The 17,867-nt window shown below is 41.2% G+C and overlaps 1 protein-coding gene across 1 annotated transcript in view; it reads right to left on the reverse strand.

The window, feature by feature from the left end:
• Nucleotides 1–17,867, reverse strand: part of CDC73 (cell division cycle 73) — a 140,550-nt gene that overhangs the window by 95,430 nt on the left and 27,253 nt on the right. The window contains exons 6-9 of the mRNA XM_053693840.1: nt 16,060–16,148; nt 15,312–15,528; nt 3,599–3,697; nt 3,079–3,157 (exon numbers count right to left, since the gene is read on the reverse strand). Coding sequence (XP_053549815.1) covers nt 3,079–3,157; nt 3,599–3,697; nt 15,312–15,528; nt 16,060–16,148 — 484 coding nt within the window. The remainder of the gene's footprint in view (nt 1–3,078; nt 3,158–3,598; nt 3,698–15,311; nt 15,529–16,059; nt 16,149–17,867) is intronic.

A 17,867-nucleotide genomic window follows, 5' to 3' on the forward strand; every position in this document is an offset into this window, starting at 1 on the left:
AAGGTACCCTGACTCTAGCTTTAAACTGACTCATTAGCCAATCACACATTCTCTGGGTTCACTGGCCCTTTATATTTTATATATTTTAATTAGTAAGATGCTTTATTTCTGGATCAATTGATTTAAGAGTTTGGAAGTGCACATTCCCATCTCTGAATATCCACTATAGCATCGTCCTATTGTTGTGTTTATTTGTATATATGTTAAATAAAGTGTAATTTTTTTTAACTTTTTCTCTTTTGATAATTTAATGTATAATTCTACACTTGGCTTTAATGTCATAAATCCCCTATTTTTTCCCTAACCTTTCTATAGGATCTCATTGTTAAAAGGTATCAGTCAGGAGAAGGGTACAAAAGAATTTCCAAGGCATTAGATATACCATGGAACACAGTGAAGACAGTCATCATCAAGTGGAGAAAATATGGCACAACAGTGACATTACTAAGAACTGGACGTCCCTCCAAAATTGATGAAAAGACGAGAAGAAAACTGGTCTGGGAGGCTGCCAAGAGGCCTACAGCAACATTAATGGAGCTGCAGGAATATCTGGCAAGTACTGGCTGTGTGGTACATGTGACAACAATCGCCCGTATTCTTCATATGTCTGGGCTATGGGGTAGAGTGGCAAGACGCAAGCCTTTGCTTACGAAAAAAAACCATCCAAGCCCAGCTAAATTTTGCAAAAACACATCTGAGGTCTCCCAAAAGCATGTGGGAAAAGGTGTTCTGGTTTGATGAAACCAAGATTAAACTTTTTGGCCATAATTTCAAAAGATATGTTCGGCGCAAAAACAACACTGCACATCACCAAAATAACACCATACCCACAGTGAAGCATGGTGGTGTCAGCATCATGCTTTGGGTCTGTTTTTCTTCAGCTGGAACTGGGGCCTTAGTCAAGGTAGAGGGAAATATAAAGAGTTCCAAATACCAGACAATATTGGCGCAAAGCCTTCAGGCTTCTGCTAGAAAGCTGAACATGAAGAGGAACTTCATCTTTCAGCATGACAACGCCCCAAAGCATACATCCAAATCAACAAAGGAATGGCTTCACCAGAAGGAGATTAAAGTTTTGAAATGGACCAGTCAGAGCCCAGACCTGAATCCAATCGAAAATCTGTGGGGTTATCTTAAATGGGCTGTGCACAAGAGATGCCCTCACAATCTGACAGATTTAGAGTGTTTTTGCAAAGAAGAGTGGGCAAATCTTGCCAAGTCAAGATGTGCCATGCTGAAAAACTCATAGCCAAAAAGACTGAGTGCTGTAATAAAATCATAAGGTGCTTCAATAAAGTATTAGTTTAAGGGTGTTCACACTTATGCAACAATATTAATTTAGTTTTTTATTTCTACTTCCCTCTAACTAAAAGATTTTAGTTTGTTTTAAAATTGAGTTGTACAGTTAATAGGACACATTAAAAAGGTGGAAAAAGTTTTGAAATGATTTATCTTTGTCTAATTGAAACATGACATTTTAAACTGTAAAAAAAAATATATATATATATATATATATATATATATATATATATATATATATATATATATATATATATATATATATATATATATATATATATACACACACATATATATATATACACACACACACACACACAATATATATATATATATTACAGTGGATATATAAAGTCTACACACCCCTGTTAAAATGTCAGGTTTCTGTGATGTAAAAAAATGACAAAGATAAATAATTTCAGAACTTTTTCCTCCTTTAATGTGACCTATAAACTGACAACTCAATTGAAAAACAAACTGAAATCTTTTAGGTAAAGGGAAATAAAAATAAAAAAAATAAAATATGGTTGCATAAGTGTGAACACCCTTAAACTAATACTTTATTGAAGCACCTTTTGATTTTATTACAGCACTCAGGGCGCCATGTACTAAATGTAACTCGCGAAGCTGTCCGCCCGCCTCCGCTACACACGGGCAGCGGATCTATTGATCCGCTTGCCCGTATGTACCATTACACACTCATCGGAGTGTGTAATGCCCGCCCCTTCAATCGCACGACCAATCACGCGACTGAAGGGGCTGTCAATCACCGAGAGCGAGCGTGCTCTCTGTGATTTTGCTTCGCCACCTAAGAGGTGGCGTAGGCTGTAGGAAGCAGCGGTCTAATGACCGCTGCTTCTTACATTGCGTGAAGCAGGCTCGCATATGCGAACCTGCCCCGCAAAGGCTCCGGAGCAGCTTTCACTGCTTCGTACATGGAGCCCTCAGTCTTTTTGGCTATGAGTTTTTCAGCATGGCACATCTTGACTTGGCAAGATTTGCCCACTCTTCTTTGCAAAAACACTCTAAATCTGTCAGAATGCGAGGGCATCTCCTGTGCACAGCCCTCTTCAGATCACCCCACAGAATTTGAATTGGATTCAGGTCTGGGCTCTGGCTGGGCCATCCTAAAACTTTAATCTTCTTCTGGTGAAGCCATTCCTTTGTTGATTTGGATGTATGCTTTGGGTCGTTGTCATGCTGAAAGATGAAGTTCCTCTTCATGTTCAGCTTTCTAGCAGAAGCTTGAAGGTTTTGTGCCAATATTGTCTGGTATTTGGAACTGTTCATTATTCCCTCTACCTTGACTAAGGCCCTAATTCCAGCTGAAGAAAAACAGCCCCAAAGCATGATGCTGCCACCACCATGCTTCACTGTGGGTATGGTGTTATTTTGGTGATATGCAGTGTTTTTGCGCCAAACATATCTTTTAGGATTATGGTTAAAAAGTTCAACTTTGGTTTAATCAGACCAGAACACCTTTTGCAACATGCTTTTGCAAAATTTAGCCGGCGACATTTTATATATAAAGCATGAATAAGGGGCTGTGACCCCGAAACGTCACTTTTCTTATGTGAATAAAATGGTTTCCAAGATACATATTGAGTGCTGAAGACCATTTTTGTATATTGGTGCTAGGAACATAAGCACATGATCACTATACGTTACATAAGCACTCTCAGCTCTCACCTTATGATCATTACTAGCTAGCAGGGGAGCTAGACTCTAGCGTGCTGGGAACATAAGCATGCGATTACAATACTTTTCATGAGCACTTACCCTCTTTGCCCTTAAACCGTTCCTGATCGTATCTGTTGTACGCTGCTGGGATAGGTTGTTTGCTCCTTAATGTTGGGTCCTGCAATACAGAACAAGTTACACTTTATTATTTTTGTAATGGGAGAAACTGGAACCTGTTAGAGCTTAAGAACGTCATGGGGAGACTGAGGCAAAAGTGCAAGGACACATATATACATGGGGAATCTAATGACTTACTATAGAGATATGGCACTTAAACACACAGGAAGAGAGTACAGTACTGGGATATCTCATATATATTGCTCGTCTTCTACAAAATGGCTGGATGGTCCACCAGTTATATGCAAATAGAGGTTAGGTCAGTGCCAAGGTACTGAAGGCCATGCTAACACCAGCCATGAAATAAAACCCAATCCACTAAGTGGCCAACAAATTTGCATATTTTACTGGACAAGCAGATGAAAACGAAATGGCTTGTATGGTTCAGAAAGGCCGGGTATCGTCTAATAAGTGACACAGCTGCATTTTCATCAGTACTTACCGCAGGAGCTGTGGTTTGTGCCGGCCTCTGTTCAGGTGCGCGTCCCTCTTCTCTCGCTTTCACAGACTGAAGAATGGCAAATATATTTTTTGCAAAATTCTGGAGATACATAAAAAAAAAGTTTTTTTAAAAAAAAATAAAAATAAATGTTAAGTCATTGCCCTTGTGATTTCAATCAGATCACAAAGGTACTTGCTACAGAAAAAAATCTAATTTATAGTAAATTGATAGAATATATTTGAATTCCCCAGGGCAATCAATTTAACAAATTTGTGGCACTACTAAAAAAAAGGATACAGAAATAGCTTGTGTGCCAAGTGTTTAGCTACGATAAAGCCGTTATCTCCCATACCCTCGGCATATGAGAAAGATCAGTTTTTTTTTAAGGTGCGTCAAAGTTTTTCATAATAAAGGATTAATGTATGCAGGGAAAATGAGGCTTATATGCAGGTGTTTAGATATTCAGATCTCTATGTGCACTATATCTCTGTTTTCTACACAAGTTCATATGGATGCAGAATGGTTGCACCTATTAAAAAGGGACAACGTGTAAAAAGAAAAATACTGTAATGTTATATGCAAGCAATAGTGTAATAAAAAGGAACCTGTCGCAATCCTTTAGAAAAGCTTATCAAACGATTTATCTACAAAATCCCCACACATTAAGAGAATTGTGTAGACAAATCATTAAAATGTGTCTGAAGAATTGTGACTGAAATAATAATAAATAATAATAATAATTAGTGTTTAATGGGTCACATCTAATGAGTCAATGACAAGAGGCTTGAGCATAAATAGGTTTGCTTAACAAAGGACACCAAGAAAATTAAGTAAATTTGAAAAAAAAATTAATGGAGTCTTAAATTTGCATGCTGAGCCTTGACTTGATCTACAATGCCCATTTACAAGGATATTTTAGGCACACGCAGAATAGTACCACAACTATCAAACCTAAAAGCCAACCGTGTCAGTGTCTAGTAGCGAAAAAGAAAAATTTATGCTTACCTGATAAATGTATTTCTTTTTTGACACGATGAGTCCACGGATCATCTTAATTACTAATGGGATATTCAACGCCTGGTCAGCAGGAGGCGGCAAAGAGCACCACAGCAGAGCTGTTAAATAGCTCCTCCCTCCCCTCCCACTCCAGTCATTCGACCGAAGTTAGGAAGAGAAAGGAAAAGCCAAGGTGCAGAGGTGTCTGAAGTTTACAAAAACCCACAACCTGTCTTACAAGAACAGGGCGGGCCGTGGATTCATTGTGTCAAAAAAGAAATACATTTATCAGGTAAGCATAAGTTTTATTTTCTTTTTTAAGACACGATGAGTCCACGGATCATCTTAATTACTAATGGGATTCAATATCCAAGCTAGAGTACACAGATGATACGGGAGGGACAAGACATGGAATCTAAACGGAAGGCACCACTGCTTGAAGAACCTTTCTCCCAAAAGCGGCCTCAGCCGAGGCAAAAGTGTCAAATTTGTAGAACTTTGAAAAAGTGTGGAGAGGACCAAGTTGCAGCCTTGCAAATCTGTTCCACAGAAGCCTCATTTTTGAATGCCCATGAGGAAGCAACAGCCCTAGTGGAATGAGCCATAACTCTCTCGGGAGGCTGCTGTCCAGCAGTCTCATATGCAAAACGTATGATACTCTTCAGCCAAAAAGAAAGTAGCAGCCGTAGCTTTCAGTCCCTTGCATTTTCTGAGAAAACCACAAACAAGGAAGAAGACTGACGAAAGACCTTAGTCGCCTGCAGGTAAAATTTTAAAGCACAGACCACATCCAAATTGTTTAGAAGCCTCTCCTCCTGAGAAGAAGGATTAGGACACAAGGAAGGAAGGAACAACAATCTCCTGATTAATGTTCCGATCAGAAACAACCTTAGGAAGAAATCCTAATTTCGTACGTAAAACTACCTTATCTGAATAGAAAATAAGATAACGAGACTCATACTGTAATGCCGAGAGCTCTGACACTCTCCTAGCAGAAGAAATAGCAACAAGAAATAAAACATTCCAAAATAACTTAATATCTAAGGAATACATAGGCTCAAACCGAGTCCCTTGAAGAACTTTGAGAACTAAATTAAGACTCCATGGAGGAGTAACTGGTTTGAACACAGGCCTGATCCTGACCAAGGCCTGATAGAACGATTGTACATCTGGAACATCCACCAGATGTTTGTGCAACAAAAAAAAAAAAAAAAAAGATGACGCCGAAATTTGCCCCTTTAGGGAACTCGTCGATAAACCCTTTCTCCAAACCCTCTTGGAGAAAGAACAAAATTTTAAGAATCCTAACTATACTCCATGAGTAGCCCTCGGATTCACACCAATAGAGATATTTACGCCAAATCTTATGGTAAATCCTTCTAGTAACAGGCTTTCAAGTCTGAATCATTGTCTCTATAACAGAGTCAGAAAATCCCCGCTTGGATAAAATTAAGCGTTCAATCTCCAAGCAGTCAGCTTCAGAGAAACTAGATTTGGGTCAAGGAAGGCCCCTGAATCAGAAGGTCCTTCCTCAACGGAAGTCTCCAAGGTGGTAGAGACGTCATCTCCACCAGATCTGCATACCAAATCCTGCGAGGCCAGGCCAGTGCTATGAGGATTACCGAGGCCCTTTCCTGTTTGATTTGAGCAATTACTCAAGGAAAAAGAGCAAACAGAGGAAACAGGTATGCTAGATTGAAGGGGCCGCCAGAGAATCAGTTCCGCCTAGGGGCCCCTGGATCACGACCCGTATCTCGGGAGCTTGGCATTATGCCGCAATGCCATGAGATCTAATTCTGGCTGACCCAATTTGAGAATCAGGCTGGAGAACACTTCTGGATGGAGTTCCCACACCCCCGGATGAAAGGTCTGCCTGCTTAGAAAGTCCGCCTCCGAGTTGTCCACCCCTGGGATGTGGATCGCCAACAGGTAGCAAGAATGGGCCTCCGCCCACTGAATTATTTTGAATACCTCTCATCGCCAAGGAACTCCTTGTTCCTCCCTGATGATTGATGTAGGCCACTGACGTTATGTTGTCCGACTGGAACCTGATAAACTGTACAGAGGCTAACTGGGGCCAGACGAGCATTTGAGATCGCTCTCCGTTCCAGAATGTTTATGGGTAAAACAGACTGACTGAGTCCATATTCCCTGAGCCTTTAGAGAGCCCCAGGCTGTTCCCCGCCCTAGAAGGCTGGCATCTGTTGTCACAATCACCCAAGATGGTCTGCGAAAGCATGTTCCCTGGGAAAGATGATCCAGAGACAACCACCATTGTAGAGAGTCCCTTGTCTCCTGCTCCAGAAGAAGTCGAGGGGACAAGTCAGAATATTCTCTGTTCCATTGTCTCAGCATGTTCAACTGTAGAGCTCTGAGAAGGAAGCGAGCAAACGGGATGATGTCCATTGTTGCCACCATCAGCCCGATTAACTCCATGCACTGAGCCACTGATGGTCGAGGAGTGGACTGAAGTACTAGGCAAGTATCTATAATCTTTAATTTCCTGACTTCTGTCAGAAAAATCTTCATAGACAGAGTCTATTATGGTTCCTAAGAAAGTTACCCATGTGTTTGGAACTAAGGAACTCTTTTGAATTTACCTTCCATCCGTGGGATCTTAGAAAGGACAACACCAAGTCCGTGTGGGATCTTGCTATCTGAAAGGATGGTGCCTGAACTGGAATGTCGTCTAGATAAGGCGCCACTGCAATGCCTTTTGATCGAAGCACCGCCAATAGAGATCCCAGAACCTTTGTGAAAATTCTGGGGGCTGTGGCCAGACGGAAAGGAAGAGCCACAAACTGGAAGTGTTCGTCCAGAAAGGCAAACCTTAAGAACCTGTGATGATCCCTGTGAATGGGAACATGTAGATACACGTCCTTTAAATCCACTGTTGTAATAAATTGACCCTTCTGGATCAAAGGAACGAATTTTTTCCATCGAAGGACAGTACTCTGAGAAACTTGTTTAGACTTTTGAGGTCTAAAATTGGTCTAAAAGGTTCCCTCCTTTTTTGGAACCACAAACAGATTGGAATAAAACCCCTGACCCTGTTCCAGTAGTGGAACGGGAATAATCACTCCCAGAGCGGAGAGGTCTCCTACACAATGTAAGAACGCCTCTCTTTTTGTCTGGTCTGCAGATAATCTTGAAAGAAGAAACCTGCCTCTTGGAATCACTAACCGGCTTCTTGGACTGTTTTGCTTTGTTCCAAGACTGGCTGGGTCTCCGTGTAGGCTTAGACTTTTCCTGCTTAGAGGCGGAAGTGTTGCCTTTGAAATTTTGAAAGGAACGAAAATTGCTCTGTCGTCCTTTTATTTTAATTCTCTTATCTTGAGGGAGAAGATGACCTTTACCTCCCGTGATATCAGAAATAATCTCCTTCAGATCAGGACCAAACAAGGTCTTCCCCTTGTAAGGAATAGCAAGAAGTTTTGACTTGGATGACACATCCGCAGACCAAGGTTCTGCTGGCCCGAATAGAGAAACTCTAAATCTTAGCACCCAATTTGATAACTTGAAGGGAAGCGTCCGAAATAAAAAGGCATTAGCTAGTTTCAGAGCTTTTATCCTATCTTGGATCTCATCCAAAGACGTCTCTGTCCTGAGGGCATCAGACAGTGCATCAAACCAATATGCTGCCGCACTAGTGACAGTGGCAATGCACACAGCCAGTTGCCACTGCAGACCCTGGTGTACATAAATCTTCTTGAGCAACCCCTCTAACTTCTTATCCATAGGATCTTTGAAAGCACAACTATCCTCTATGGGAATAGTAGTTCTTTTAGCTAAGATGGAAACGGCTCCCACCTTAAGAACAGTTTGCCAAGCTTCTTTAACAGAATCGGCTATTGGAAACATCTTAATTATAGGAGAGGGAGAAAAAGGAATGCCCGGTCTCTCACACTCCTTAGAAATGATTTCAGTGGCTCTTTTAGGAACTGGAAATACATCCGTGTAGGAAGGAACTTCAAAATATCTGTCCAGTTTACTAGCCTTCGGAGGGACAACCACCACTGTGGAGTCGCTATCATCCAAGGTAACTAAAATCTCCCTGAGTAACAGATGATGGTGCTCAAGTTTAAATCTGAAAGATACCACCTCTGAGTCCGTCAGAGGTAATAGACTCTCTGAATCTGAGATTTCTCCTTCAGAAACTACTGCGGTACCCTTCTCTTCAGGTCGTTGGGAAGATACCTCCGAAATTGCCACAGTTGCATTAGAAACCTTGCTTACTGAATGTCTGGCTTTCCTCTTGCGTTTGCCCTGCAACATTGGAAAGGCAGACAGAGCATCAGAAATAGTAGAAGACATGAGAGAGGCTATGTCTTGTAACGAAATCCCAGAAGGGACTATAGCGGAAGCGCAGGGCACTGCTTGTGAGGGCGGTAAAATTTGGGACACTTGGGGAGAAAGCTGCAGCTTATATTGACCCTCATCAGACTCTTGGACAATATACGCCTTAGAGGAGACTGGCTCTGAAAAAATCTTTTCCCTATAATTCAAAGTCCTTTCAATACATGAAGGACAGAAAGGGATTGGTGGTTCCACATTGGCGTCAAAACACAAGGAGCAGGTGACATCCTGCAAGTCCCCTTGGTCCATATTTGTTCACAATTTACCAAATAGCAAAGAAATCTTCAAAAGTATTTGCAAATAATTATAAAAACCGTTACTGTCTCTTTAAATACAAACTGTTTTCTTTTTTACTCAGATTGTCAGTTTTAAATAACTGTTTCCTTTTTATTATAAATCGCTTTTTAAACAATAAAAATTCAACCTCTGCACCTCAGCACTCTGCTGAAGTGCTCCTACCTGACTGAAGATCAGCTAGATTTCCCCGCAGACGATCCGTAATGCCTTGACGATAAGCAAAAAAATGAAAAAACGCCTCCCTGACGTCGCACTAATTCCTCTCAGAACTGAAGCGCTATGAAAGTGGCGCAAAAAACAGGAAGGACCGCTCATCGTGGGTGTAACCTAAGCCGTTCTATGTTATAGTATAGAAAAATGAAACCACCAGAGCCATTCCATAAAGTATTTGTTTAGCAGCTAAACTGCAGCCCCAGTGCCTGCAAAATAAAACTTCCCAATTACTTTCCCATCAGGAAAGATAGAAACGTCCCAACATAAAGAGCTACTTTCCCTACAGAGCCCCTTAGGTTACTGCGTGCATACTGATATTCTGAGTCTCCTTGTGCCACAGAAATTTAAAGTAGCACTTACCTTAACTTCTGCCTGGCAGCAAGACAGCTCTCAGGCTCGAGAGGTCCTCTCCCTCACATCGACCTGAGGATAATAAAATGCTGAGTCAATGAATACCTCAGACTGAAGGATATAGGGCAGCAAAAAATTATGGGAGGCGCAGTGAGAATTATGTCCCACAAGTTCCCATTGCTCTAAAGCCACCAAGGCTCTATTGAAGAGACTGATATGGACTACGGCTACACCCTAGGACAAAGCAATACATCTTGAACTGCTTCAAAAAATAATAAACTCTTGATTGAAGAATCTATACTTACTATCACCTCACTTTACACCTCTTCCTATCACTAAAGTAGGCAAAGAGAATGACTGGGTGGGAAGGAAAGGAGGAGCTATTTAAACAGCTGTGGTGCTCTTTGCCTCCTCCTGCTGACCAGGAGGTGAATATCCCATTAGTAATTAAGATGATCCGTGGACTCGTGTCTTAAAAAATAAATGTACTTGCAAACTCCATACACTCATATTGCAAAAGACTTTGTATACACTCAGTACCAATGCAAATATTTTTTATGTATTTAAATAGAAAACCAGCAGCACTAACACATAGAATACAAAGACTTTAGTTCTGCCATTTTTGCACAGAATTTCATATGTAAATATTGTGTCTATTCAAAGTGTATGGAAACTCGTCTGAAGGTGGGAAACAAGTGTTTTTTAAGAAGAAGTGCATCTACGAATGCAGAAGGTGGTGTCTGTTTATGTGGCATTTATTTTTGAGCAACAGCAACGCACTCAAATGTGGATTTGCACAAAATAAATGCAATGAAAATAGCAGAGTGGTACGAAGACCCCACCTTCTTCATTCGGAGGTGAACAAAACCTCCAAATATTAAGTGTTCAGTGACTGGTCTACAAAATTACAGAGCAAACAAGGACTAAAAGTAAAACATGGATTATAAAATCACTAACACAATGACCTGATTACTGGGGATTAATGCATATAATTTTACTTTTTGACCACACCCATAACGGATGCAAATAAGTAAATCTGAGAACAAGATGTTGCCTTTTGCACTTTCAGAACACTGGCATATTTCAGTTTAGAAGGAAATAAAGCAAAAAGCAGAAAAATGTAAAAAAACAATGAAAATCATAAGTACTGTGTGATTAGAAACAATTGTTTATGTGCAATTATGTTAGCTTGGGACCCAGTGTAAATGAGACTGACATAAATGCATCCTTAAAACAAATTTGCAAGTTTTGTTCTATTTCCATAAAAACAGGCACCAACACGACAAATAAGTTACAACACAGAAACAGGTCTTGCCGTGCCCTCTTGTTTTGTTTTAACACTTCCTTCCCCTAGAGAGGAGGGAAAAAGAACAGGAGTGAAGGCTAGGATAGAGCCTCTTACAGTGTAATACAGGCTCCGTGTGACTGAAGAGAGTGCTGTAATACAATCACTTTAGTGCTCGGGTGTGTCTGCACCAGAGCTTCTTACAGTATAATACAGGCTCCGTGTGACAAGAGAGTGCTGTAATACAATCACTTTAGTGCTTGGCTGTGTCTGCACCAGAGCTTCTTACAGTGTAATACAGGCTCTGTGTGACAAGAGAGTGCTGTAATACAATCACTTTAGTGCTCGGCTGTGTCTGCACCAGAGCTTCTTACAGTATAATACAGGCTCTGTGTGACAAGAGAGTGCTGTAATACAATCACTTTAGTGCTCGGCTGTGTCTGCACCAGAGCTTCTTACAGTATAATACAGGCTCCGTGTGACAAGAGAGTGCTGTAATACAATCACTTTAGTGCTTGGCTGTGTCTGCACCAGAGCTTCTTACAGTGTAATGTAGGCTCCGTGTGACAAGAGAGTGCTGTAATACAATCACTTTAGTGCTTGGCTGTGTCTGCACCAGAGCTTCTTACAGTGTAATACAGGCTCTGTGTGACAAGAGAGTGCTGTAATACAATCACTTTAGTGCTCGGCTGTGTCTGCACCAGAGCTTCTTACAGTATAATACAGGCTCTGTGTGACAAGAGAGTGCTGTAATACAATCACTTTAGTGCTCGGGTGTGTGTGCACCAGAGCTTCTTACAGTGTAATGTAGGCTCCGTGTGACTGAAGAGAGTGCTGTAATACAATCACTTTAGTGCTTGGCTGTGTCTGCACCAGAGCTTCTTACAGTGTAATACAGGCTCTGTGTGACAAGAGAGTGCTGTAATACAATCACTTTAGTGCTTGGCTGTGTCTGCACCAGAGCTTCTTACAGTATAATACAGGCTCTGTGTGACTGAAAAGAGTGCTGTGATACAATCACTTTAGTGCTTGGCTGTGTCTGCACCAGAGCTTCTTACAGTATAATACAGACTCTGTGTGACAAGAGAGTGCTGTAATACAATCACTTTAGTGCTCGGCTGGGTCTGCACCAGAGCTTCTTACAGTATAATACAGGCTCTGTGTGACAAGAGAGTGCTGTAATACAATCACTTTAGTGCTTGGCTGTCTCTGCACCCTCAGAAGCACTCACTGCAGCAGAGCTTCTTACAGTATAATACAGGCTCTGTGTGACTGAAGAGAGTGCTGTAATACAATCACTTTAGTGCTTGGGTGTGTCTGCACCAGAGCTTCTTACAGTATAATACAGGCTCTGTGTGACAAGAGAGTGCTGTAATACAATCACTTTAGTGCTCGGCTGTGTCTGCACCAGAGCTTCTTACAGTATAATACAGGCTCTGTGTGACTGAAGAGAGTGCTGTAATACAATCACTTTAGTGCTTGGGTGTGTCTGCACCAGAGCTTCTTACAGTATAATACAGGCTCTGTGTGACAAGAGAGTGCTGTAATACAATCACTTTAGTGCTTGGCTGTCTCTGCACCCTCAGAAGCACTCACTGCAGCAGAGCTTCTTACAGTATAATACAGGCTCTGTGTGACTGAAGAGTGCTGTAATACAATCACTTTAGTGCTCGGCTGTGTCTGCACCAGAGCTTCTTACAGTGTAATGCAGGCTCCGTGTGACAAGAGAGTGCTGTAATACAATCACTTTAGTGCTTGGCTGTGTCTGCACCAGAGCTTCTTACAGTATAATACAGGCTCTGTGTGACAAGAGAGTGCTGTAATACAATCACTTTAGTGCTTGGGTGTGTCTGCACCAGAGCTTCTTACAGTATAATACAGGCTCTGTGTGACAAGAGAGTGCTGTAATACAATCACTTTAGTGCTTGGCTGTGTCTGCACCAGAGCTTCTTACAGTGTAATGTAGGCTCCGTGTGACAAGAGAGTGCTGTAATACAATCACTTTAGTGCTTGGCTGTGTCTGCACCAGAGCTTCTTACAGTGTAATACAGGCTCTGTGTGACAAGAGAGTGCTGTAATACAATCACTTTAGTGCTCGGCTGTGTCTGCACCAGAGCTTCTTACAGTATAATACAGGCTCTGTGTGACAAGAGAGTGCTGTAATACAATCACTTTAGTGCTCGGGTGTGTGTGCACCAGAGCTTCTTACAGTGTAATGTAGGCTCCGTGTGACTGAAGAGAGTGCTGTAATACAATCACTTTAGTGCTTGGGTGTGTCTGCACCAGAGCTTCTTACAGTATAATACAGGCTCTGTGTGACAAGAGAGTGCTGTAATACAATCACTTTAGTGCTCGGCTGTGTCTGCACCAGAGCTTCTTACAGTATAATACAGGCTCTGTGTGACAAGAGAGTGCTGTAATACAATCACTTTAGTGCTCGGCTGGGTCTGCACCAGAGCTTCTTACAGTATAATACAGGCTCTGTGTGACTGAAGAGAGTGCTGTAATACAATCACTTTAGTGCTTGGGTGTGTCTGCACCAGAGCTTCTTACAGTATAATACAGGCTCTGTGTGACAAGAGAGTGCTGTAATACAATCACTTTAGTGCTCGGCTGTGTCTGCACCAGAGCTTCTTACAGTATAATACAGGCTCTGTGTGACAAGAGAGTGCTGTAATACAATCACTTTAGTGCTCGGCTGTGTCTGCACCAGAGCTTCTTACAGTATAATACAGGCTCTGTGTGACAAGAGAGTGCTGTAATACAATCACTTTAGTGCTCGGCTGTGTCTGCACCAGAGCTTCTTACAGTATAATACAGGCTCTGTGTGACTGAAGAGAGTGCTGTAATACAATCACTTTAGTGCTCGGCTGTGTCTGCACCAGAGCTTCTTACAGTATAATACAGGCTCTGTGTGACTGAAGAGAGTGCTTTAATACAATCACTTTAGTGCTCGGCTGGGTCTGCACCAGAGCTTCTTACAGTATAATACAGGCTCTGTGTGACTGAAGAGAGTGCTGTAATACAATCACTTTAGTGCTTGGGTGTGTCTGCACCAGAGCTTCTTACAGTATAATACAGGCTCTGTGTGACAAGAGAGTGCTGTAATACAATCACTTTAGTGCTCGGCTGTGTCTGCACCAGAGCTTCTTACAGTATAATACAGGCTCTGTGTGACAAGAGAGTGCTGTAATACAATCACTTTAGTGCTTGGCTGTCTCTGCACCCTCAGAAGCACTCACTGCAGCAGAGCTTCTTACAGTATAATACAGGCTCTGTGTGACTGAAGAGAGTGCTGTAATACAATCACTTTAGTGCTTGGGTGTGTCTGCACCAGAGCTTCTTACAGTATAATACAGGCTCTGTGTGACAAGAGAGTGCTGTAATACAATCACTTTAGTGCTCGGCTGTGTCTGCACCAGAGCTTCTTACAGTATAATACAGGCTCTGTGTGACTGAAGAGAGTGCTGTAATACAATCACTTTAGTGCTCGGCTGGGTCTGCACCAGAGCTTCTTACAGTATAATACAGGCTCTGTGTGACTGAAGAGAGTGCTGTAATACAATCACTTTAGTGCTTGGCTGTCTCTGCACCCTCAGAAGCACTCACTGCAGCAGAGCTTCTTGCAATGTAATGTAATAATTATCAATTATCGCTTATGTATTTCAAGCATCAGTATTTTATCACAGTCGAGGTACATTCGGGTGATGCGCCAAATATAAGCACTTATTACAGAAATAGTAGCAGTAATAGAATAGATCATTTGTCATTCTGTCTATTCTCTTTCAATAAACACAATGTGTTTGTCACACTTTAAAGGCCATCTAGAATTGTGAATCTTTTAGGATAAAAAAAAAAAAGATGGTTGAAAAATAAAGTAGGTAATGGGAAGGTTTCTATAGGATATGTTTTACTATATGTAAGCGCAATGGTATAAGGAGGGGGAGGGATGGTAGGGGTAGGGCTAGCAAAAGAATAAAAATATATATAAAAAATATCTCTCTCTCTCTGCAAAATTACCCATTGTTCATGACAAGGTCTCATTACGTCACCTATATCTATATATTACAACACTTTTTCTAGGCTGCTAAAATGAATTGGATGTTTACTGCCACACATGAATGTACCACAGGGTGACAAGTCTTCTGTACATGGTGCCTAAGGACTTATACCAAGAACGATCCGACAAGGATGAACACTTTTATAAACACATACTTTGCCTGTACTTTGTAAAATGGTTGTTCTTGTCCTCCAGACTCGCTCTCTGCTGACAATATCCCTTGTAACATCTACTTCTGCGTCCACAAAACTTCTCTGCTTTAAGGCAGTTATGTCGTCATCCAGATCGGTTTTGATGGTTGATCTTTTTTTCGCCATGATTTTGGCTTTAATAGCAGCGATTTTCTCAACAGACATAGCTTCTGAAAGTGATCTAAGAGAAAGGTTGCATATTAACATGAGGATTGTTAGGAGCATATTGTTAGCAACCATCAGCTTTATTAAGAAAAGAGATTACATTAGCTTATTGTGTAAGTGAGTAACACAAATTACACTAATAGCAATATAGTTTTCATGGGGCAAAAGGTAAGATGTGTGCGGCACAGACGGGTTCGGAGCGAGCATAAGCAATATTTGTAAACAGAAGAAACAGGGAGCAGTCTATAAGAATTTTCACCACTTCTTGTTAGTGGTTTTATTGTAAAGAAAAACTTCTGGCAATTTAAATACAAAACCACTTGCTTTTACTAGGACCGTCGGGAAGGTTGGCTATTTTTTATAAAATGTATAAGCAATTAACAGCTTTAATAATATAAAGAGTTTTCTGACAGCATTTTGTTTTCACTACCTTTAAGTTGGCATTGTTTTAAGTCTCATGACAATACAGCACTCCTTTTTATAAAAACTATAGAAAATGATGATTTGGAGAAATATGGAACAAAAGCTCTTATGTGACCTGTCTTACCGAATCTGTTCTGTCTGCACAATTCCTTCTTTGTGACCTTCCAATCGAGCGGCCAGCCGCTCTTTGTCAAGACGCACTCGTTCTTCATCCTAAGACACAAAGTTTATCACGATTAATGAATGTTTCCTGCTCAAACACAGCTGCTCCTTAAAGGGACATAAAAACCCAATTTTTTTCTCTCTCATGATTCAGATAGAACATGTGATTTTAAACAAATATTCCAATTTACTCCTATTTAATTTGTTTTGTACTCTTGGTATCCTTTGTTGAAAAGGATACCTAGGCAGGAAGAGGAGCTGCTGATTGGTGGCCGCACACATATGCCTCATGTTATTGGCTCACTCTGTGCATTACCTAGCTCCCAGTAGTGCATTGCTGCTTCTTCAACAAAAGATATCAAGTGAATGAAGCAAATTAGATAATAGAAGTAAATTGGAATGTTGTTTAAACTTGTATGATAGTCTCCAATTCTACAGTCATTAAAATCCCATTAGCTCCCCCAACTAGCAAGCTGGGGATCTGATTGTGGGACACACAGCTGTGAAATATATGGGTATATTGTAAATACTTGTAATACTTAGTTACAATGAGATGGACTGTTGGCTGAAGGTGATTAAATAGCTCCCCTCACATATCTGCTGCGTCTGATTAAATAGCTCCCCTCACATATCTGCTGCGTCTGATTAAATAGCCCCCCTCACATATCTGCTGCGTCTGATTAAATAGCCCCCCTCACATATCTGCTGCGTCTTGATTAAATAGCTCCCCTCACATACCTGCTGCATCTGATTAAATAGCTCCCCTCACATATCTGCTGCGTCTGATTAAATAGCTCCCCTCACATACCTGCTGCGTCTGATTAAATAGCTCCCCTCACATACCTGCTGCGTCTGATTAAATAGCTCCCCTCACATACCTGCTGCGTCTGATTAAATAGCTCCCCTCACATACCTGCTGCGTCTGATTAAATAGCTCCCCTCACATACCTGCTGCGTCTGATTAAATAGCTCCCCTCACATACCTGCTGCGTCTGATTAAATAGCTCCCCTCACATACCTGCTGCGTCTGATTAAATAGCTCCCCTCACATATCTGCTGCGTCTGATTAAATAGCTCCCCTCACGTATCTGCTGCGTCTGATTAAATAGCTCCCCTCACGTATCTGCTGCGTCTAATTAAACGGCTCCCCGGATGACCATGGCTGACTACACCATTTCCCATTAATAGCCAGTTGAGTGTTATAATAGCCATACAGCTGCCGAGTGTTCCATTTTGAAAGATGAGGTAATCATTGTAAGCAGACTGACTATGCCTATAAGACCATGGGCAATTTCTGTGAAAAGCAATATATTCCAGTGACACGATCATCCTGGGAAGGTATCCATTTGTAAGTCAATGGAATAACCTGCCATGCTGTTTTACTGAACTTAACCTGTAAATTATACAAAAGTAGTAAACTTTGTCCATTTTCTAAAAGTGATTGTAAAGTTACCTGATATGTTTAAATGGATGTGTAAGGAGAAAGCAAAATAGGGTAATTTTTAATTTATCAATTTCTTATAAATTGCATAGTTTTGAAAAAACAAGTTATGCTTACCTGATAAATTTCTTTCTTTCTTGACACGGTGAGTCCACGAATCATCTCTAATTACTATTGGGAATATCACCCCTGTCCAGCAGGAGGCAGCAAAGAGCAGCGCAGCAAAGAGCAGCACAGCAAAGCTGTTAAAGTGAAGGACAATTTTACAGCAATCGACTCCAGCAATGTATTCAACATCTCAGTATTGTAATCGCTAAGTGTTTTTTTTT

This window comes from Bombina bombina, chromosome 10 (assembly GCF_027579735.1).
Source record: "Bombina bombina isolate aBomBom1 chromosome 10, aBomBom1.pri, whole genome shotgun sequence".
In the NCBI taxonomy this organism is placed as follows: domain Eukaryota; kingdom Metazoa; phylum Chordata; class Amphibia; order Anura; family Bombinatoridae; genus Bombina; species Bombina bombina.